Genomic DNA, 21504 nt, shown 5'->3' on the forward strand with positions numbered 1-21504 from the left:
TTGGATTTTGTGGAATGACCCTTCTTATTTTTGAATGAAAAATGACAAATAAGTACTTATTTTTTAAGAAGGTTTTCGGAACGGAGCCTAAGTCCATGTATTGTCATGATGAAAATGGTAATGCCATATTTGTACTAAATTTGGCGCAAAAGATGACATTATCATTATTGTCATGCCGAAGATTAAGATGAATTTAATCCGAATGTCTGAATTTTGAGATTATGATAAAATGGCACTCAGTGCATCAAGAGCAACAATGTTTTTTTCTTTTTAACTTTGTAAACCAAAAATGTTTTTATTTTTATTTTTATCCTAACCAAAAATGTATTTTGATAATGCTATTTTGACAGCAATGAATTCGGGATGCTGCAGGGCGCTTCCTAGTAGGGAATCCTATAGGGCGGATCTAGATTGTTCATCTCGGCAATTAATAGTTTAGATATGTTTGTTAACTTTTACTAATAAGAGTGAACTTTGACCGGTAAAAGTGCTTTGACAAATCTCAATCATTGATCACTGAGATGAATGATCCCGAATCTCCCCTGCATGGTGCACTACGGGGAGTGTCTTACAGCATCCCGGAAAAAATCAGTCTTAAATTTGACAACAGCCAAACATACCCTAGCAACGGAATTATCCAAACAAAAGAAAACAGAAAACCAGCGGGAGCAGAAACCTCAAAAAAACAGACACCAAAATCCCAAAATCAATCGTTAATTGCCAAAACCCTAGCAAAGAGCATTCGAATTCGATGGCGTCATTTGCTTCTGCAACTGTTCCGTTGAACCAAATTTTCCGAATTTCCCCTACTACCACCTCCCCTTCTTGCTCAATTCCTAGTTTCAGCCACAGTGTGTCGAAATCGATCCAAAGTTTAAGTTTTTGCAGATTAAGAAGCGTCGAATTGAGTAGAGTCTCTTCTTTGCCGAGAAATCAAGGGGTTTGGGAAGCTCCTGATGACGGCAGCGGCAGCGATTACGACGAAGATGAAGAAAATGACTTGGATTTTGAGAGCGATAGGGAAGAAGAAGAAGAGGGAGAGAGAATTTCTTCAGATACTGCTTCTTTTAATGGCGATAAGCCTGCTGCAGCAACAACGGAACAGTATGAGGAGGATCTTCAGAAAGGTTTTCGTATTTCCGTTTAGTTTTCTTCTCGTAAATGGTTTCCGTGGTTTTCATTGTTTTGTCGGTGTTGTGGTTGAAATTTTTTTGGGTCTGCAAAGGAGCGGAGTCGAGCCGAGCTTTGAAGTGTTTGAGCTGGGCTCGTTCAAAACTAGTCTAGCTCGAGCTCGAATCCATCCTTGGTTGCCTCTATAAACGAGGCGAGCTTTTATAAATGAGCTGAGCAACTAACTAGAGCTTGGCTCATTCAAAACTAGTCTAGCTCGAGCATGAGTCGAGTCCAAGTAATCAAGCTCAAGTTTGGCTTGTATTAGCCAGGTGCTCGAGCTCTATTTGTTTACTCAACGAGCCCCTATAAACGAGCCTGGTCATTACAAACAAGTCGTTCTTTTATATGCAAGCCGAGTTACAACTAACCCGAGTGCGTCTCATTTGCTAAACGATCTTAAAACTTGAGGTCATTTACTAATTGAGCAGAGCCCAATAAGAGGCGAGCCTCGAGCTGAGCTTCGTTTGCAGACCTATTTGGAATCCGGTGTTTTGTGAAACGCCCTAATCTGGATTAGCCCTCAATTTTATCCTGGAGTTATTTACATGTGAAATAGAAAAAAGGGAAGAAATAAACGCTTCTTTCAATAAATTGAGTATCTGTGTTACTTAGTGGAGTAATATTGGTGTTGGCTGATTTATTGTTACAAGTGCTTTTACCAGGTTATTGTATTTCCATCACCAAGTCCGTAATTCATTCTTTTCAACTGCTTTAACTGGTTAAACATAACAATAACAAATGCATTGGTCAGGTATAATATTTTCGTCGAAATGGAGTTTTGATCAGCCATAGACAATAAAAACCGCCATTTTTGATCCACAGAAAATTGTATGCATAAAAATGACCAATAACTTTGCCCTGCTCTTGAATTGTGACGTTCCACTTCTCACCATAAAGTTTTTACCTAGACTCTAACGATTGGAGTTTGAGATACTTACTTTTATGCATCTGGGGGCTTGCTTTTGTGGTGTGCCTACATATATTTTCTTTGTCTGCGGTCTCTAGAAATCAATGACAATTCCAGTCTTTCTTTTTTTGAGTGCATGCATGAATTTGCATGTCTCAGCTGAAGCAACTGTTACTGGATTGTCTAACTCTTGCAGAGATTGAACAGCTTTTGGAACCAGAAGAAAGAGACATTTTGAAACAGAATGCTACTCCCAACGTCGATAGAATATCAACGGTAAGTATTTAAAGCAATGAGATCGTGTTATTGACAATTCATTTTCGTTAATTTTCATTTGCTCACCTCATTCTCATGCAACATTGGAGCGGCCTCTCCTGGTAATACCCGCTTGTTTATTAGTAGCATTATCGCGAGAATGATTCTGCTTAGATTTGCTATTTTGGCATTTTCCGGTGAAGTGAAAGTAAAATATGCCCTTTGTTGCTGATTGGAGAACAAATTCGTTGATCCTGCAAGTTATTGTGACTTATTTCAGGCGAAATGGAACCCTCTCCATTCCCTTGCACTTGCTGGACAGATTCATCACATGGACATGCTACTTGAGAATGGGCTTCACATTGACCTTGTTGATAAGGTAAAAGTTAAGACCAATTCATGTATGTATTCCCTGCTTTCATGTCTTCAAGTTGTGGAAGTATATCCATATGTATGTATTTTCACATGGCGCAAGTGATTGCTTTGATTTGATGAAGCAGGATGGTTTGACTGCTCTTCATACAGCAATTATTGGTAAAAAAGAGCCCGTCATTAGTCATATTTTGAGAAAAGGAGCAAACCCTAATGTTGCAGATCGGGTGAGAAAATTTCCTATTTCCTTTGAGATTGATCTGTCGAGCTCCATTTTCGTTTATATTTGGAGGAGCTATGGTTGATCTGTTATCCTTACAACAGGATGGTGCTTCCCCACTTCATTATGCAGTTCAAGTGGGAGCCATGCAAACTGTGAAGTTATTAATCAAGTACAATGTGGATTTGAACGCTGCTGATAAAGTGAGTGTATAGGGGTATTGGCTGTATTTTTCCCCTCCTTCCCTCTATTCAATTCTAGTTTTTCTTAAAACCTTTTTTCCCTGCAGGACGGATGGACTCCATTACATATTGCTATCCAAAGTCGAAATAGAGATATAGCGAAAGTCTTACTTGTCAATGGAGCAGACAAGACCAGAAGAAATAAGGTAAAATTAAAAACCATTGTATTTCCATTTCTTTGCAGATGGCTTAGGTTAGGAAATCTCATGCTTGGATGATCCAGATATCTTGTCTTCTTTGATGTCTTGAGGAATTCCTTAACTTTTAGATGGCAAGATCCATGCCTGACTTCATGCGGTATACTTGTATCGCAGTTGCCATATTTCCTGTCCGACTTAACGCAGTATAACTTGTATTGCATTGACCATATGTCCTGCTTTTTGTGGTTGTTAGTTGACTTTCTCGATGCTTGGCATTAACTGGCAGGATTACACAGTTCTGTATAGTACAAAAGGTTTTTAGACGTATTGCACTCTTCAGTTAGTGCAATTTTCTTTGTTTCTGCTTAGTAAGTTACAATTCCGATGTAATGCTATTACATTTTGGTATCTATTGACATTTTTCTGCTTAGGAAGTTACAATTCCGACTTAATTGTTTTCCAGCAGCAAGCTATGGTCATTTCAGCAGTGGGCACTGAATTTAGGAATTGGGTCAGTTATTTCGAAATTTATTTGACAGAAGAATATGAATGGTTGGTGACAATGTTAATGAATTGTGGAATAGTTTGATTGATGGAATACTTGGACTACAGTTCTTTTGGTTTTTTCCTTTTTCTTGATGAATGGTTCTCTTACTCTTCTAATTTGTCCATCAGAATAACATATTTCAGTGAAATAATGCATGCTATGGACTTCTTCACTTCCAATTGAGATGCACTGCCACATCAATGGGGCTTTTGTTGCTTTTTTCCACATTTTTTCATTGCAGTAAGCAGATTTTACGTTATCGCGTTTCATGTTTCAGGATGGGAAAACACCCCTTGATCTTGCCTTATGCTATGGGAAGGACTTCAAGTCTTATGACCTTGCCAAGTTACTGAAGCTTGTACCAGCTAACAGAAATATGTGAATAGCATTTTGCCAGGCCCAACTTGGGGTTAGAATCCACTGATACAGTATTCTGAAAACTTTTGCTTGATTGATGACCGGGAAGTTTATCCTCAATTCCTTGACCATAAAATTTCACTGATCTCATTCCCTCAACTTGCTTTTCAGGGTAGTAAAGAACTCAGAGCCAATACTCCATCCTGTTTGGGTTTTTAAGAGTGATCTTGCTTTACCAAGATCCAAATCATATGGGGATGCCTGCAAATTCGCTGTATCTAGAGGTGCAACTAGTAAAGTTTTGTAGCTTTACACCACCGGTTTTTGGGTTTCATCCTCGACATTTTTGCGTTTCTGAAGGACTTCAATTCTGAATCCGAGGCTCAGCTTAACAAAACCTGGCTGGCTAGATATATCAAGAGTAAGCATTGTTGCCAGTCTCTTCTTGGTGTTCTCTGAATTTGATGTCTTCTGCTTCCATGATAATTTTTGTGTTCTGTAGATGTTGAAGTTCAAGAGGAATTGGATGAGAGCATATGCTTGAAAGTAGCAATCAGTTGGCAGAATCGTTTTTGACATATGTTCTTGTTATCAACGGGGCCTAAACTATTTGGTTGCATAGTTTGGTTCATTTGTTATACCGAAGCAGTGGAAAAAGAATTCATGTAGCTGACCCCATGAAAATGGGGCGAACTGAGCTCATGCTCTTTTTCATGTCCGTTACGTGGTTTTTTAGGCCAGTGGTTTCTTTAGCTGCTGCGAAGTTTCTTTGAAATCCTCTCACCAATCTACCAATCTCATTATTTGTATGAAAATTTGTCGAAGAATTATCTTTTTGTTTATTTTATATTTCATACATGGGTTGCTAGTTTTGATTCTTTCGAAGGAATAAGTTCCAATATGTCTCGGTTGAATGAGAACAGTTCCCCTACCTGTCTCACACGAATCCTAAATGGGAAGAGTCCATGAAAATGATTGTAAATTTAAATCCACCAAAACAAATGTTACACTTACCTTTCCTTTTATTGTGATTATTTACTTGATAAATGAGATCGAATAACTTGGGAAAATAGATAACTTTAACGATTTTTTTTCTTATTTTCTTTTAACTGGGTCCTATTAGGCTGATGAGGAAATCAACAGGCATCTCAAGTTCGAGCTCAAGTTAGTTAAAAGTTGTCGTTTGATCAAAGTTCGAGCTCAAGTTAGTTAAAAGGTCGTTTGATCAGTTTGTTTATGAGTTTGAGAGTAAAGGTCGTTTGATCAGTTTGTTACATTACACAAACTCTTTTTTTTCTTTAAATTCTTACATCAAGTTTAAACAATCATCTATTCAGCTTATAGAGTTTTAAAAAATTCGAATTACTCAAAACCAGCTCAGGAACTGCTCGATAAACTTGTTCAAGGCCAACTCGCTTAATAAATAAATGAAGTTTGAATCTATTTTTAAAAAGATCGTTAAAGTTTTAGATGATTTATTGTCAGGCTCGTTGGACTTATTTATCCGTCTAGGTCTACTAAGGGTTATTTTGCCCAAACTTTTCTCAACTTTTTTGACACGGTTTTTTTGATTGTTTCCTTTTAATTTTTACGAGGTTTGATTTCAATTTTTACATCATATGTTTCATTTCGATGAAGTCATTTTCGGGGGTAATTTTTGGTTTTATTTATTTATTTATCAGAAGATCATCCATCCCCCTTTGAGAACAGAGTACATGCAGAGATAACGGCTCGCTTATATATATCTTTGCAGATAAGGTAAAAAGGTCCACTCTTTGCATTCACTTCTCTTCTCCAAGGAGGACGGAACAAATTGAAAGAAGAAGAAACAATGGCCGCAATTTCAGGATTTTCCACGCTCTATTCTGTCTGTAGACCCAAATCTCTTCTTCTTCTTCCTTCTTCAACCATTCCAATTCAAGCATTTCACCCTCATACCAACGCCAACGTTGTCAACCGTAACCCTAATTTCGCTCTCGTATCAAACAAGCAGCAGCAGTTGCAAAGGAGAAGAAGAAGGGTTGCAAGGTCGGTCGCCGAAGAAACCCTGATTCCAGAAGAAGCAGAAGAAGTAAATGCATCGGCGACGACTGATCAGCCGGTCTCTGTTTCCGTCTCCCCTTCTGATGTCCTCACCATGTTCTTTCAGGTACGAGACCTTTGCAAGTTTTTCTGGGCTTTTGAGTATTGGTTAACAAAATTTGAAATTTGGGAATGTGGCACTGGCTATTTTGTGCGTCTTTTGAGGTAGAAATTGTTCTTTCAGGAATGAGACCTTTGCAATTTTTTGTGGGTTTTTGAGTATTAGTTAAAAGATTTGGAATTTGGGGATATGGCACTGGATTTTTTTATTTTTTATTTGTCTTTTGCAGTAGAAATTGTTCTTTCAGGTATGAGACCTTTGCAAAATTTTCTCGGTTTTTGAGAATTGGTTAAAAGATTTGGAATATGGAATTTTGGGAATGTGGCACTGGCAATTTTTTTTTGTCTTTCGCAGTAGAAATTTTGAATTATGTTGGTGTTAAATTTTTGGATTTGTGAGTGTATTCGACTATTGGTTCAAAGATTTCAAATTATGAAACTTGGGAATATGGCACTGGCTATTTATGTGTCTTTAGCAAATTTTGGTTTTGTGTGTATTTTACTATTGGTTCAAAAGTTTCAAATTCGGAAATCGTGGGAATGTGGCACTGGCTATTTTAGTATTTTATGTGTCTTTTGCAGCAGAAATTGTTCTTTCAGGTATCTCATCGTTTGCGAATTTCTGGGTTTGTGGTTGTATTTAAATATTAGGTCAAAAATCTCAAATTTGGAACTTTGGGTACATGGGACTGGCTATTTTATGCGTGTTTTTGCAGAAGAGATTGTGAATATTATGTTGGTGTGGTACTCTATGATTCTTTGGCAGTTTCCTTTATGAATATCGTCTGGAGAATCGCTATGCAGTATGAAATTACCAGTCATTATGGTTTCTCATGACCAATATTCCAAAAACCGTTAGGCGCTTGTCGGGCAAAAGAGAGGTGCCCAGCGGCTAGGCTTACTAGTCGGCTCCTAGAGATTTGTTGGGTGCTTTTTATATTTACAAACTATCTTTCACTCCCCTCCAAGTTTGAGTAAGAAATGACACAAGACTAGGAAGGAATAAAATCAGACTAGAGTAACAAGTAACAACTAATAAGTAGCACTTAATACATGTTTTGTGCTGTATTATGGTTTTGTTTTGTTAGCCGATTTAGCACTTTGATATGCAGCTATACATATTATGTATATGGCGTAAATATTGTGTTAGAATAACACTCTGCACTTTGCACTATGAGACACTTATGCTCAAAATACTTTTAAATATTACGAAATTTGCCCGCCAATTAATGTCGGCCCAGCCAAGTAATCGCCGAGTGATGCAAAAACTTCTAATTATCGTCTAGACCCTAAAATCTAGGCATTGGAGTCTGCCTAGCGCTTAGGCAGCCGCCTTGACTGACTTTTAGATGCGATTGTTATCTATTTGGTGAATTAAGATGGATTGTACTGGAGTTTAACTTTGAGTTTTAAATAGTTTTGGGATGTTTAGGGTTGCTCCTTTTGAAATGTAATTAGATTTTATTGCCATGTATTTTGAGTTCTTTGTGAACTTAGCGGTGAAGAGCTTCTCAATAGGGACTCCTGGTGTAATAGTGCAAGCTTCGTACATTCCTTTGTGATTGTGATATCACTTGAATAGTTATGTTTTTGTTGCATTATTATCTTTTATGCTTAATTTATAATCTTTGGTCTGTAAAACCAAGCGTGTGTTGTTAGATAGATAAGTTCCGTTTGGATGAGTGGATTCGATATGAAAGGGTTTGGCACTTTATAAACTTGAAACAATTAGGTTTACCCATTGGAGTTAGATTGGTTGTTATATACTGGAGGATTTTATTCAGATTAATGTGAATGTAGTTGGAAAGAAGGATTTCAAGTGACTGTAGTTTCTAAGTTGTTTGGATTCCATCAAATTAAAGCTCTTTCAAAATCCACTCTTGATGTAGACCCCAAAAGTAAGAAATTGAATAACATGTTATACTTTCATGCAAGTGATACCAAATGCTTTCATTTCAATTCCAGAAGTCCAAACCGCAACTTACTCTTGGTTTTATTTTATGCTTTAGAAATTCTCAAGACCAATTGGTCTTGAACCTGATAAACTATTTCTATGTGATGTTTCCATGTTTGCATCGGTGCCACTCTCTTTTCGCATTAGTCTCATAGATCCAGATATGCGTGGATGTAGACTTATAACGCTGCTTTTGCTGAATATGTATGTAGGCAGAAGGAACAATCAGTGAATCAGCTATTCCTTCAGTGACCAGAGCTTTAGAGGTAGATCCATCTGTCGTCATTGAATGTTTTACAAACCAAGCGGTTTTTTATGATTGTCATTATTCCTTGTTCTTTTATCATTGTTTCAACGAGAATGCTCTTTATTGTTGCTTTTGTCTATAACTTCTTGCTCTAAAGGCTAAAGAGAGTGCTCTTCATGGTTGCTTTTGTTTATTACTTGTTGCTCAATTGGTTGATTCAAGTTAACTGGCTAACATGGATATTTTGAATAATAATGGTTTTCTTCTTCACAAAAAGTGAAATTGCTATCTTGGGCTTGTTACAAGCTCATGCCTTTTTTTTTTTGGGCCAAATAGTTCAAGTTACCATTCCATCATGTTTAGGGCATTTGCCTCACTAACTTTCCCATTATTTTGTAGGCAACAGAGGGCATTACCGATTTAAAAGTTCAAGTTGACGAGGGTATGGCAACCGTTGAGGTGAGTATAAACAACTATATGGAACTGCGATTTGAAGTGGGACTTCACATTTAGTGAAACTTGCACCCAAAAATTAACCAAAAGGTTGCTATTCATTGACTTCGAGTGTGAAGTGACTGAAGTCCTTAATCCTTCACAGTTTTTACTTTCCCATCTATTTTCAACTCCTTCAACTTTAACCTTTCTACAAGTGAATCCTTTACAACTTCATAATACAGTACGGCATGCTGCTGTGCTTTATGAATATGGTCAATTTATCAAGAATACCTTCCCAAATGATACCTTGATTAAACAGTCATCAGAGCAATGACCAACTCTTTATTTCTTTATCTGGCTTTATGTCTTCTTCCTCTATATGGTGCCTTTCCCAAAGATGGCTGTCATTCTTTTTTCCAGCTGACTAAACAGACAACAGTACAAGCTACAGGGGTGGCCTCCAACTTGGTTGAGATCATACAAGGTTCAGGCTTCAAGCTACAAACATTAAACTTGAGCTTTGAGGATGTGGAAGACACCGTGTAGATCTCGCTTTCCGGTTTTCACCTGTCCAACACTTTCTAAGAGCGAGCTTAATATCGAAGCTCAGAATCCTGGAATCTTTCATACTGAAAACGCATTGTACTCGCTCGTTGTACGTAGTTCCGTATGCAGCCTTTGTTGAATGGTCTTTGTGAACTTCTTGCATCTGTGAAAGCACCCCAAGTTCATTTTCTTAGCTGATTGTTTGCGCTATATTTTCTGCCTTCAGTTTTTTTTTTCCTTATAAAACTCGGGCCTGGTTCCTCCAAGAGCTTTAGTTTGTTTTTTTTGAGTTTTGTCCTTGTTCAAAAATTTTTTGCATTTACTAATTTTGTGCTAAACTTTTGTGAATTATTGATTGATCTCGACGGGTGAAATTCAAAAAGTTAAAAAAATTACTTTTACCCTAACATTTTTGGAAATACCCAAGATAAAATCCAAAAAATCGTACTCCGTAATTTTTTAGTTTTTCAATTCGTCTCGACAAGATAAAACAATAATGCGAAAAAAATTTGAATAAAAACAAAAGTTCAAAAAGCCCCTAAAGCTCTTAGAGGAAAGAGGGTGGCTTTTTGTTGTAAATGTTGGGATAAATTGTTCGTTCGACATGAGAAATAAAAAAAAAAATGGACTGAAGTTGGAAAAATACATATAAGAGACGGTACTGTAGATAAAAAAATCAATTGATAGGTATTTTTTCTTGTTTTTCATCAAGACCAATCCAAAATATAAAAACTTAAATGTAAGAAAAAAAAAAAAAAAAAAACGTAAACTTAGTGACTCACCCAAAATGTCCAAGAGATTGACAGAAAAATATTTTGGGCCAATTGAAAGATTTTTGAAAGTTTTTTCCGATTTTATTTCAATGGTAATAGAGGCAGGTCAAGCCTAATTCAATCCAATAAGCCAAAATGATCTGCTTTTAAAACTTTGCAGCCAGGAGTAATTCTTTGCGGCTAAGAGTAATTCTTCGCGGTCATAAGTAATTCTTTGCAGCCAAGAGTAATTCTTCGGGGCTAGGTGTGATTCTTCGCTGCTAGGAGTAAATCTTTGATCTAGAAGTAATTCTTTGCGGCCAAGAATTACTCTTAGACGCGGAGAATTACTCCTGGCCGCGTAGAATTACTTTTGGCCGCAGAGAATTACTCTTACATCAAGGGGTTCTTTTTATTTGGAAAAAAGTAGAGTTTTTTCTAGATCTTGATAAAAATTTGTTACTTTTAAAACATCGTTTTGCCGAACGAACAAAAAGTATGGGCCGCAGGGAGTAATATTCCAAGATTATTATGCGTTACATGCCTTTAGATTTTACCATTACTCATCTCACGTTTTGGGGTTTGAGACTTTGACATATTGATTGGTGCATGCTTCTGTGGTCTACGGTATACCAATCAATAAATGATTTTCAAACTTCTATTGAAGATTTTTGAGATTTTTTAGGAGTATGAGAGGAGAGGATAAGAAATGACGAGTCGCTAAAAGGGAAATGCTACAATACGCATCCCCGTACCATATGCACCCGTATAACCAAATCATGAAGAAGCATAACTAAATCATTGAGAGTCGTAACCAAACCATTGAGAAGCGTAACCAAACACTTCCTTCAATTGTTATGCCTCTCAATGGTAAAATATTACGCCTCTCAATGGTTTGGTAATACGAGTGCATATGGCACAAGAGTGTGTACCGTAGCATGACCCTAGAAAACTTAAAACTTAAAATAATATATATACAGTCATTTTCAAATGAAGAGGTCCTTATTTTAGTTAAAATAAGGGCCTCCCCATTTCTCCCATTCTCCGATCGACTTTCGATAATCCGAGCCATTCAATGTATACAGAACATGATTTTAAGGGTACCCGTGAGAAATCGGCAAAAAAATGACCGGGAAGGGCTTCATCCGAGCAGTTTTTGTTTCAATCGTTCAATAAAAAACAAATAAAAACTACTTGGATGAAACTCTTCCCGGTCATTTTTTTTTGCTAATTTCTAGCGGGTACCCTTAAAATCACATTGAGCGGCTCGGATCATTGAAATTCGATCGGAAAAGGAGGTCCGCATTTTTTTAAGTTAGGGTGGTCCTTACGAAAAGTGGACTGAATATATATATAGAGAGAGAGAGAGAGAGAGAGAGAGAGAGAGAGAGAGAGAGATTATATTATACATACCTATTAATAATATTATATGGATTGGTTCGGGTTCGTTCGGTTCGATTCGGATACTTTCTTCTACCAAACCTAAATCGAAACTGGGTTGTTGTCGTGATTTTAAAACCAAAACCGCCCAATGGGCCGACAAATTTTAAAAAAGGGAAAATTATGGCCAATGACGTGTTTTAATAATTAATACCCGCCAATGACAGTCCTGGGCCGTCATTTTCCCTTTAAAAAATGCCCCCTTTAACTGCAACCCTTGGCTTGTACTATTTGGATGAGTCAAGCCAGCCAGAGTACGAATTTTCCTTCTACCCTTCAATATCGTTTTCATCAAATGACCCCAGACTTTTCAAGTTTTATGTCTTTCTTTTCTAGTAATGTGTATTGTGGTCCTCTATGTAAATCACCTCTGCCCCAATAACTTTGCACGTATTCGTGGTCCACACGCTCTTTAGAGAACACACTCGATGTTGATCAACAAACAATCATTCAAACACGCGCCTAAGATGAAGCTGTATGTATGGTTGAAAGTTTAAGAATTGAATTTTTATTCAATTCTAAATTAGATCACACTATCAATTATGTAAATCACAACAATATAGATGCGTCTTCTTTTGGGGGGCACAAAGATCACTTATTGAAAAACTAAAGGCTTGTCTCGAGCATATTCAATATCATATTCTTCTGTATATTGTGGTCCACACGCCCTTAAGAGAACTCACTCAATGGTGATCAATCAACAATTATTGAAAAAACGTGCCTACGACAAAGTGTGTACAATTGATCCGATTCTTATTCAATTCTAGATCGTAATACACCCAATCGATTAAATCACAACAATGTGGCGATCGCTTTTGCAAATAACTTTGAAGTGAACTACAGATTTGTAAAGTAATAGCTAAAAAAACTCCTGGTTGCAACGTGTTTTCTTTGTTGCGTATTCCTACTCCCTATATGTCTAAAGGCATGACTCGAATAGTTGGGTGGTACCAGAGAGGAATATTCCACTTACGTTGGATTTTTATATTGTTGCGTTGTGCTTTTAGGCATGGGAATATCTTTTCGGATGTTTACATAAGCGACACACATCCTATTTCATCCGGCCAGTTTAGAACTGTTGTAGTTGGTGGCAAATCTTGGGGGTTAGAAAGATCACTTTTTGAGAAACTTAAGGCTTTTCTCAAGTATCAAAGATAGAGTAGGAATGAATTGGAAGTTTTTTTATAGAATCTAAGATGATGCTTATTCTTTTGTTAAGTGTGGTCTTCTCTTAAGCACTAGTGTGGTTTCGGAGTCTTCCACGCATTACCCCCGCTTTTATGTGTTTCTAACCCTCGAGGAATGCCTCGGGGATTTCCATATGTTCGGCTAGAAATACATCGAAACATAGGGATATGAACACTACATAGCATATGGTGCCAGCACGACTACCGTGGATTTCAATCCTTGGACATTTGAATAGGAAAGGCCTAATCGTATTACCATGTCAATACAATGAACACAAGCAAGTTTAGAAAACACAAAAATGTATTGCCATTTCAGTAAACTAATACAGCATTGCTCCTTTGGGATAGACATTTTCTTAAAACACATTCATAATGATCATAACAACTAACGCCTGAAAAGGATGTGAAATCTCTTTTCAAACTTGGGCACTGATCACATGCTCATTTGATTGGTGGACAAAGTCCATTTTCCGATTCCACAGATTCCGCAATGATACTGTACGAAGGGGTGCAGCCAGAGCTTTCCGACGAGAAAGAAACTCTTGAGACAGGTGTAGCATCGATGGTCGGGACTTGGGCTTGGGATCTAAACATGCAAATGCCATTGTAGCAACTAGAACGATGTCCCCCGCAACTATTGGATTTGTTGGAGGCAGAAGGCGTGAATCTAGGACATCGGTTATCATCATGTTTTCGCTTGGAGGCGACGTCAAGGATGATAGGAGGTCTCCCGGATGCCTTCCCATGATCGTTTCTAGTGCCACAACTCCAAAGCTATAAACATCACACTTTTCAGTCACAACCATGGTATAGGCAAGTTCTGCAAAAACACCAAAATATATGGATTTTGAAAACAACCATAGATGTTTACTTTGATAAAAACAAAGGCAGTACCCATACCTGGTGCAATATATCCATAAGTGCCTGCAATAACAGTTTGGTTGGATGAATCGGGATGCAACAATCTGGCAGTTCCGAAGTCAGCGACAAAAGCCTCTAGTTGAGAGTTCAACAGAATGTTGTTGCTTGATATGTCCCGATGAACAATTGGCGGGGTGCAATCATGATGCAAGTAGGATAAAGCATGTGCCATTGCTTCAACGATTTTTACCCTTTGAGTCCATCCAATTTCAGAAGCTTCGACATCGAATCTTAGGGTGCAAAACAAACTTCCTTTTTCCATGTACTCATACACCAAGAACATGCATCTGTTGTGCAAACAAAATCCGTAAAGCTTCACGATGTTTTTGTGTCGTACATTAGACAACATTTGGACCTCATTCCTGAAACAATGGTCGAAAGTTGGGTCTTCTGCTTCAAACCGATGAAATTTCTTCAAGGCAACTACTTTGCCACTTGGCAACTGAGCTCTGTAGACACTACCATAACCGCCTGTTCCAATGCAATATCTAATGTCAAAGTCATTTGTTGCTTTGATGATGTCTTCATATGCAATTCTTCCATCATAATTCCATATGGAGCAAATATCCACGTGATTCATTGCTCTTGCCTCACTTTGGATTTTTTGGGGGTTATGGAAACAAGATCTCGCAACTAAGACAAGGATGACAAGTAACGCTATGAAAAGTAGACAAAAGAAAAGATTATTATGTTTAATTTCCTTTCCCTTATTGGCCACACAATAGGAGGAATCAACTGCTTTACGGCAAACCTCATGCGGACACTCATTGAGATGGTTGTATGAAAAGTTGACAGTTGCTAATAAACAAAGACAAGCGGGGATATTCCCGAATAGATTATTTTGGGAGAGATCCAAGTACGCCAGGTGTGGCAAATAAGTAAGTCCGCTGGGTATGGGTCCAACTAAGTCATTTCTACCCAACCCCAGATACTCCAATCTGCAGAGTCCTCCTATCTTCCCTGGTATATGCCCACTAAGCAAATTATCAGAGAGCTACAAAACCTTCAGGTTCTTCAATCCACAAATAATATTCGGGCTAGGACCTGTGAGGAGGTTAATCCTGAGGTCCAAGTGAGTCAAATAAGCCAAATTCCCTATGGATGAAGGAATTACACCGTCAAGCATATTCGAAGCCAGGGACATATAGGTCAAACTTGATAAAACACCTATTTCCGGAGGGATTGAGCTGCTGAGTTGATTTGAATGGAGAGACAAATGGGTAAGATAACTTAAATTACCAATAGATGATGGGATTGGACCATCAAGGTTGTTGAGAGATATATTCAATTGTACCAAATTCTCTAGCTTACCAATTTCACAAGGGATGGGACCATTGAGTTGATTTAAATCGAGATAGAACCAGGTGAGATTAGATAAATGGCCAATAGATGAGGGGATTGAACCAATAAGGATGTTGGAACTCATATCCATCTCTACCAAACTCTTTAGGTTCCCAATTTGTGGAGGGATTGAGTAGCTGAGTTGATTTGAACAGAGAGACAAATAGGTAAGAGCACTTAGATTGCCAATGGATGAAGGGATCGGACCTTGAAGGTGGTTTAAACCCAAATTCATCTCGACCAAATTCTTCAGATTCCCTATTTCAGGAGGGATGGAGCCATTGAGATTATTTGAATTGAGATCCAAATGGATCAAGTTTCTCCAATTTCCAATAGATGAAGGGATTGGACCTCCAATATCAGTCCTCGATAAGTTGACATGGACTAATTGGGTGAGATTTCCCAGGGTAGGGGGTATAACACCTCCAATATTAAGGATGTTAGAAAGGTCAAGGTGGGTGAGCTTGGAGAGAGTACCAATTTCACCCAGAATTTCCCCAGCTAATAAGTAGTAAGAGTAACTGAGATCAAGATATTCAAGATTTGGCAAGGAAGACCAATTCATGTTTGAAAGCCATCCGTCTGAATCAAAGAGACGAACTTCCATCCGAACGACACTTCCTGCTCTATTGCAAGTGATGCCTTTCAAGGAGCAACGATTTGCCAAAGAAAAGTTTCCCCACCAACCACTATTCAGCAGAGCTTCCGCCTCTACTGAAGATGAAAACGACGACAACGATGATGATTTTGCAGATGATGGAATTGAAAATGTGCTAACACAAGCTGCCATGCTGATTACTAGGAGCATAACAGAATAAATAGAAGAGGATATGGTATCGTTGCCCATTATTTAAAGTACGTGTGGTTTTTGTAGCAGCAAAATATTGAGCAATGGATGCAGAGAACAATGCTCAAGAGGGGTTTTTAAAAAGATTTTTGGGTTGACTTGTTGACCCCGGCACTAGGAGTCAAGCAAGCCAAGAGTGTCTCTCACTTTTCCAGTCTTTAGTCTTCCTCTCTGAGTATTCTTCACTTCCAAAATGTTGAAGTCATTGAATTGCCAAGGCACAGATGAGAGAGAGAGAGAGAGAGAGAGAGAGAGAGAGAGAGAGAGAGAGAGAGAGAGAGAGAGAGAGACTGATGACTTTTCCAGTCTTTCTTCCTCTCTGAGTATTCTTCACTTCCAAAATGTTTTAGTCATTGACTTGAGCGATGACTTGCCAAGGCACAGATGAGAGAGAGAGAGAGAGAGAGAGAGAGAGAGAAGACTTGCTAATTGCTATCAGTGATTCTGTTAATCGTGTAAAAAAAAGTTGTTAATCCAACTTCATATTTTGCTGGAAATTCAACAATCTAGTCACCTTAAAAAATATTTAAGCATCGATCTAGAAAAACAGATTATGTGTAAGCATTATCACGGAATTCTGCTTAACTATTCATTCACTAAAAACAATAGTCTAGTCTCAAACATGGGTGTCATGTTTCAAAAACAAAAAATTTAACATATATTGGCCACTTGTTCTTTACTGGAAAACAGTAAGTTTTCTCCCTCGTCAAATGACCTAAGACTTTTCAATTTTTGAAGCCTCTCTCTTTCAATATTAGTAATCCACACGCCCTTTAGAGAACAGACTCAATGCTGATCAATCCACAATTATTAAAAAACGTGCCTATGACACGCCTATATGACTCTGGAAAGTTTTGAGAATTGAATTCTTCGATCTTTAATTCTAAATCATAATACAAAGATTAAAATCACAACAATGCGGAGATCGTTTTCTTCTTCAATTCCAAAGGCTTGTCTCAAGTATACAGTGGTAATGAATTCATGAATTGAAAGCCTCGTTATAGAATCTATGATGATGCTTATTCTTTTGTAAAGTGTGGTGTTGTTGTAGGCACAAGTGTGGGTTCTCAAGCTTCAACGCATTTGCCACGACTGGCTCCATGTCCTAAGTACCCCCGTGTTTATGTGTTCCTATTCGTCGAGTAATGCCTCGAGATTTCCACATCTTGAACACATTTTCACATTACCTTGTCAATACGATGGAACACTAACAAGAAGATAGAAAAGTACTGTCACTTCAATATTAGCCCTGTTTCGGCACAGCAAATTAATACACCATTGCTCCTTTCCCTAAAAGGATGAAATGGAACGCGGGCTGAGCAGTAGGTAGTTGTACAGGGTAATCCCTGTTTATTTTAGAAGACGACACGGCCCCAAGGTGCAAAAATACTAGTAATATACATAAAAAGACGAGATGAATGTTCTCACTTCTCGAATATACATCTTTGCTGTCTTGGGAATCCTGCATAGCCCTAGGAAACTCCTTCAGTTCCGCTGATACATTTATGAAAGGACAAGAAAGCAAAAACGTAAGAAAAGAGCGGTTGTGAACAAACACATACTTGTCCTCCAGGAGGTCACATATTTGTTTACTTTGTCATTCCATAGGCAATTCCCCGTACTTATTATGCTCCTCAATAAGTTAAGTACGTCCTAGCTCGTTCGGACAATTCGTTAAGCGAAACCACACCTCCTTTCAGGAATCCCCAGGGGGAAACAATCTTCCCGAGGAAGTCTCCCCCAAGGACACAGATGCCAAGGATGAGGCCCAAACCCTAGCACTCCTAGCTCCGTTGTGCAAGTTTCTGGTTTTACACACCGCTTCAGCTTGCTCCAAACCCTCTGAAAATCATTCACGTGGAGAAGTCGCCCCAAAAGATGGCTCAACTCTCCGAGGATTCCCATATTTAGACATGGGACAAAAGCAAACCGTAAAGCAATTAAATTAGATACCATCCTTGGAAAGTAATATAGGTGCACCCTTAAGATGAGGAATAGCTCAGAGAAAACTACTTAAGGTTCCATCATAAGATCTCCTTCGCAGAGTTCCCTTTCCAAGGGTGAAGAGATTTTTGACCACTTTTGGAATAGCTCCCTTTGATCTTCAGTCAAATCCACTATTTAGAGGAGGAAAACATATGAAGAGCCCAAAATGAACATCCAACCTACGTCTCTTTTCCCCATTCAGTCTATATTTGCATATGAAAATGCTTTTAGGAAATTAGACAGAAAATTAGACTATCATGAGAACTGTCTTTTCCCTGATGAAGAATGAGAACCTTTCATATATATATATATATATATATATATATATATATATATATATATATATATATATATACGGGGCTGTTCCGGGGACACATAAAAAAACACCTAAAAAAACACCCCATAGCTCCCGATCAAATTTTGATGATCCGAGCCGCTCAATGTGATCAGAACGTGATTTTAAGGGTACCCGCAAGAAATCAGCAAAAAAAATGACCGGGAAGGGCTTGATCCGAACAGTTTCGAACGGTTTTTTATTGAACGGTTCAAATAAAAACTGCTTAAATCAAACCTTTTCCGGTCATTTTTTTTGCTAATTTCTCGCGGGCACCCTTAAAATCACATTCTGCACATATTGAACGGTTCGGATCATAAAATAATTGCTCAATGGGAAAATTTCATGAACGAAATAAGAACTGAAATCTATTTTTTCAATTACCTAGAAAAATATTATAAAAAGGTTAATACAGTTACAACAGTTACAAAAATAAAAAAGAACAAGAATTCTAGTCCCAATGACATATCTTATCAATCCCCTACTAAATCAGAACTGAGTCAAATTATTAAACAAACTACTGTACAAAATCTCAGACAAGAGGTCAATCTTATTAAAAAAGAAATTACCAAATTAAAGGAATCTGACAATCAGTTAACAACTCAACATGAAGTAGATACTAACCACCAGGATTGCTATCAAAAATGGTATGCTAGAGTTAAATTAGTAGTGCATGATTTCAAAATTGAAGTCAGTGCTCTTATTGACACAGGTGCCAACCTTAATTGCATTCAAGAATGTTTGGTTCCCACTATGTATTTTCATAAAACAACTGAACAATTGAGTTCTGCAAACGGTAGCAAGATGCAAATTAATTATAAATTACCCAAAGTACATATCTGTTAGGATGAGGTTTGCTTCAGAACCTCTTTTGTGTTGGTTTAAGACCTAACTGATAGAGTAATTTTAGGAACACTTTTTATCTGTTTGCTTTATCCGTTTACAACTAATGAAGAAGGAATTACCACTAAACCTTTTGGTCAACAAGTAATATTTAAATTTTTAACAAAACCAGAATTTAGAGAATTAAAACAAATTAAAAGCTACCCTATATATCCGTTAAACCAGAAAGCAAATCAACTAAAATTCTTGCAGAATGAAATTAGATATAAAATAATTGAAGAACAACTTACTAATGAATCTCTTAGTCAACAAATTGAAAAATTTAAAGAAAAATTAGTAAAAGAAGTTTGTTCCAGTTTTCCCAATGCCTTTTGGCATAGGAAAAAGCATGTAGTAACTCTACCATACATAAAAGATTTTAATGAAACTCAGATCCCTACAAAATCTAGACCTATTCAAATGAACCCCGAGGTAATGGAAACCTGTAAGAAAGAAATCAATGAATTACTTAATAATAACATCATTCGAAAAAGTAAATCACCATGGTCATGTCCAGCTTTTTATGTCAATAAAAATGCAGAAAAAGAAAGAGGTGTGCCCAGACTAGTTATAAATTACAAACCATTAAACACAGTATTAGAATGGATTAGATACCCGATTCTTAATAAAAGAGATCTAATCAACAGATTAAGCAATGCAGTTATCTTCTCAAAATTTGATTTAAAAAGTGGATTCTGGCAAATCCAACTACACCCCAATGACAGGTACAAAATAGCTTTTACTACTCCATTTGGACATTACGAATGGAATGTAATGCATTTTGATTTAAAAAATGCTCCCAGTGAATTTCAAAACATAATGAATGAAATATTTAATCAATTCAGTCATTTTATCATCGTCTACATAGATGATGTTCTAATCTTTTCAAATTCAATTGATGAACATTGGAAACGCTTAAACTCTTTTCTTAAAATTATCAAACATAATGGATTAGTCATCTCAGCACCCAAAATTAAATTGTTTCAGACCAAAGTAAGATTCTTAGGATATGATATTCACCAATCAACCATAATACCAATTAGTAGAGCAATTCAATTTGCTGATAAATTTCCTGATGAAATTACTGACAAAAATCAATTACAAAGATTTTTAGGATCTTTAAATTACATAGCAGAATTCTATAAAGATCTTAGGAAAACATGTCAACCCCTATTTGAAAGATTAAGAGACAAGCCCCCTCCTTGGTCATCCCTACATACTTCTATAGTCCAGCAAGTCAAAAAATATGTCAAGACATTACCATGTCTAGGTATTCCTACAGTCAATTCTTTCAAAGTTATTCAAACTGATGCCTCCGATATTGGTTATGGTGGCATACTCCTCCACAAAGTCAATTCCAATTCTCCTGAACAAATTGTTCGTTTTCACTCTGGCCTTTGGAATAAAGCACAATGCAATTATAGCACTATTAAAAAAGAAATTTTAGCACTCGTATTATGTATTTCAAAATTTCAAGATGATATATTAAACCAAAAGTTTTTAGTTAGAATTGATTGTACAAGTGCAAAATATGTTCTAGAAAAAGATGTTAAAAATATAGCCAGTAAACAGATTTTTGCCAGATGGCAGTCAATTTTAAATATTTTTGATTTTGATATTGAATATATTAAAGGAGATCAAAATTCTATCCCTGATTTCCTTACTAGAGAATATTTATTAAAAAAGTCATAAAGATTCTCATTCATCCAAAATTACTTTACAGCTATTTAAAATCGTTTTCAGCCAGCAGCATTTATTAGACAGCAACATTCATTTGCAGCTCAGCCATGACAGACAAAAACAAGAAACCAACTCCACCAACAAAAAATCAACTTGCACTTCCTCCTGCCGATTATGGGAACAGGTACCAAGTTCTTGGGCAAATTCCCAAGACAAGTTACAGTTCTGCACTAGCATTTACTCCAGCATCTAGTCAACAGGTTAATCCATTTTGCTCAACCCAGTCTATTCAACTCAGTCAACCAAAATTTTCTTACCCGACAAGGACTACAGAGTATGTTCTTAAACCAATCAGTACCAATTTATTTTTCATTGAACCAGTCCACAAAAACATTAACAACCCAATCGAACTAGTCAAATCCTTTTTTCCCCCTGGATGGCATTTCGTCCCTGCTCACCCAAATAAAACCCTTTCCTTTTATAAGGATATTCTTCTTCACCACCGGTCAATTGTGATAAAACCCATTTATGATAGAGTCAACCCAAATAAAGTCATTTATCATTCCCTTTACATTCACAACATAGTCAGTTTAGATG

The 21504-nt window shown here is 37.2% G+C and overlaps 3 protein-coding genes across 8 annotated transcripts; 2 read left to right on the forward strand and 1 right to left on the reverse strand.

The window, feature by feature from the left end:
- Positions 1 to 611: 611 nt before the first annotated feature.
- On the forward strand, positions 612 to 5079 carry LOC131304321 (ankyrin repeat domain-containing protein EMB506, chloroplastic). Of its 6 annotated transcripts, none has more exons than XR_009192359.1 (10): positions 613 to 1127; positions 2277 to 2356; positions 2616 to 2714; positions 2836 to 2934; positions 3032 to 3130; positions 3217 to 3315; positions 4134 to 4284; positions 4385 to 4497; positions 4574 to 4643; positions 4731 to 5079. XR_009192359.1 is itself a non-coding variant. In XM_058331526.1 (8 exons), the coding sequence occupies exons 1-7, from the start codon at positions 752 to 754 to the stop codon at positions 4236 to 4238; spliced, it is 957 nt and encodes a 318-aa protein (XP_058187509.1). In that variant the 5' UTR covers positions 612 to 751; the 3' UTR covers positions 4239 to 4265; positions 4385 to 5079. The 6 variants fall into 6 exon arrangements, 1 of the variants encoding a protein (XP_058187509.1); XR_009192357.1 differs by having other exon boundaries at positions 4574 to 4634; positions 4716 to 5079; XR_009192355.1 differs by having other exon boundaries at positions 612 to 1127; positions 4134 to 4265; positions 4385 to 4634; positions 4716 to 5079.
- Positions 5080 to 5920: 841 nt separating this feature from the next.
- LOC131304184 (uncharacterized) lies at positions 5921 to 9730 on the forward strand. Its single transcript, XM_058331323.1, has 4 exons — positions 5921 to 6362; positions 8522 to 8575; positions 8956 to 9015; positions 9412 to 9730. Exons 1-4 carry the CDS (start codon positions 6045 to 6047, stop codon positions 9535 to 9537), a joined length of 558 nt encoding a protein of 185 aa, XP_058187306.1. The 5' UTR covers positions 5921 to 6044; the 3' UTR covers positions 9538 to 9730.
- Positions 9731 to 13232: 3502 nt separating this feature from the next.
- On the reverse strand, positions 13233 to 16187 carry LOC131304672 (probable leucine-rich repeat receptor-like protein kinase At1g35710). The gene is made up of 3 exons (XM_058332007.1): positions 14841 to 16187; positions 13817 to 14792; positions 13233 to 13736 (listed from the first exon to the last, which is right to left on the reverse strand). The coding sequence occupies exons 1-3, from the start codon at positions 16023 to 16025 to the stop codon at positions 13333 to 13335; spliced, it is 2565 nt and encodes an 854-aa protein (XP_058187990.1). The 5' UTR covers positions 16026 to 16187; the 3' UTR covers positions 13233 to 13332.
- Between the last annotated feature and the right edge of the window lie 5317 nt (positions 16188 to 21504).

Source organism: Rhododendron vialii, chromosome 10a, assembly GCF_030253575.1.
Source record: "Rhododendron vialii isolate Sample 1 chromosome 10a, ASM3025357v1".
In the NCBI taxonomy this organism is placed as follows: domain Eukaryota; kingdom Viridiplantae; phylum Streptophyta; class Magnoliopsida; order Ericales; family Ericaceae; genus Rhododendron; species Rhododendron vialii.

Coding starts and splice junctions, on each gene's coding strand:
- LOC131304321 (XM_058331526.1), top strand. CDS start 752: ATGGCGTCATTTGCTTCTGCAACTGTTCCGTTGAACCAAATTTTCCGA. Junction 3,131..3,216: donor ATTTGAACGCTGCTGATAAA/GTGAGTGTATAG, acceptor TTTTCCCTGCAG/GACGGATGGACTCCATTACA. Junction 3,316..4,133: donor ACAAGACCAGAAGAAATAAG/GTAAAATTAAAA, acceptor TTCATGTTTCAG/GATGGGAAAACACCCCTTGA.
- LOC131304184 (XM_058331323.1), top strand. CDS start 6,045: ATGGCCGCAATTTCAGGATTTTCCACGCTCTATTCTGTCTGTAGACCC. Junction 6,363..8,521: donor TCCTCACCATGTTCTTTCAG/GTACGAGACCTT, acceptor ATATGTATGTAG/GCAGAAGGAACAATCAGTGA. Junction 9,016..9,411: donor AGGGTATGGCAACCGTTGAG/GTGAGTATAAAC, acceptor TCTTTTTTCCAG/CTGACTAAACAGACAACAGT.
- LOC131304672 (XM_058332007.1), bottom strand. CDS start 16,025: ATGGGCAACGATACCATATCCTCTTCTATTTATTCTGTTATGCTCCTA. Junction 14,793..14,840: donor GTGGATTGAAGAACCTGAAG/GTTTTGTAGCTC, acceptor ATACCAGGGAAG/ATAGGAGGACTCTGCAGATT. Junction 13,737..13,816: donor TTATGGATATATTGCACCAG/GTATGGGTACTG, acceptor GTGTTTTTGCAG/AACTTGCCTATACCATGGTT.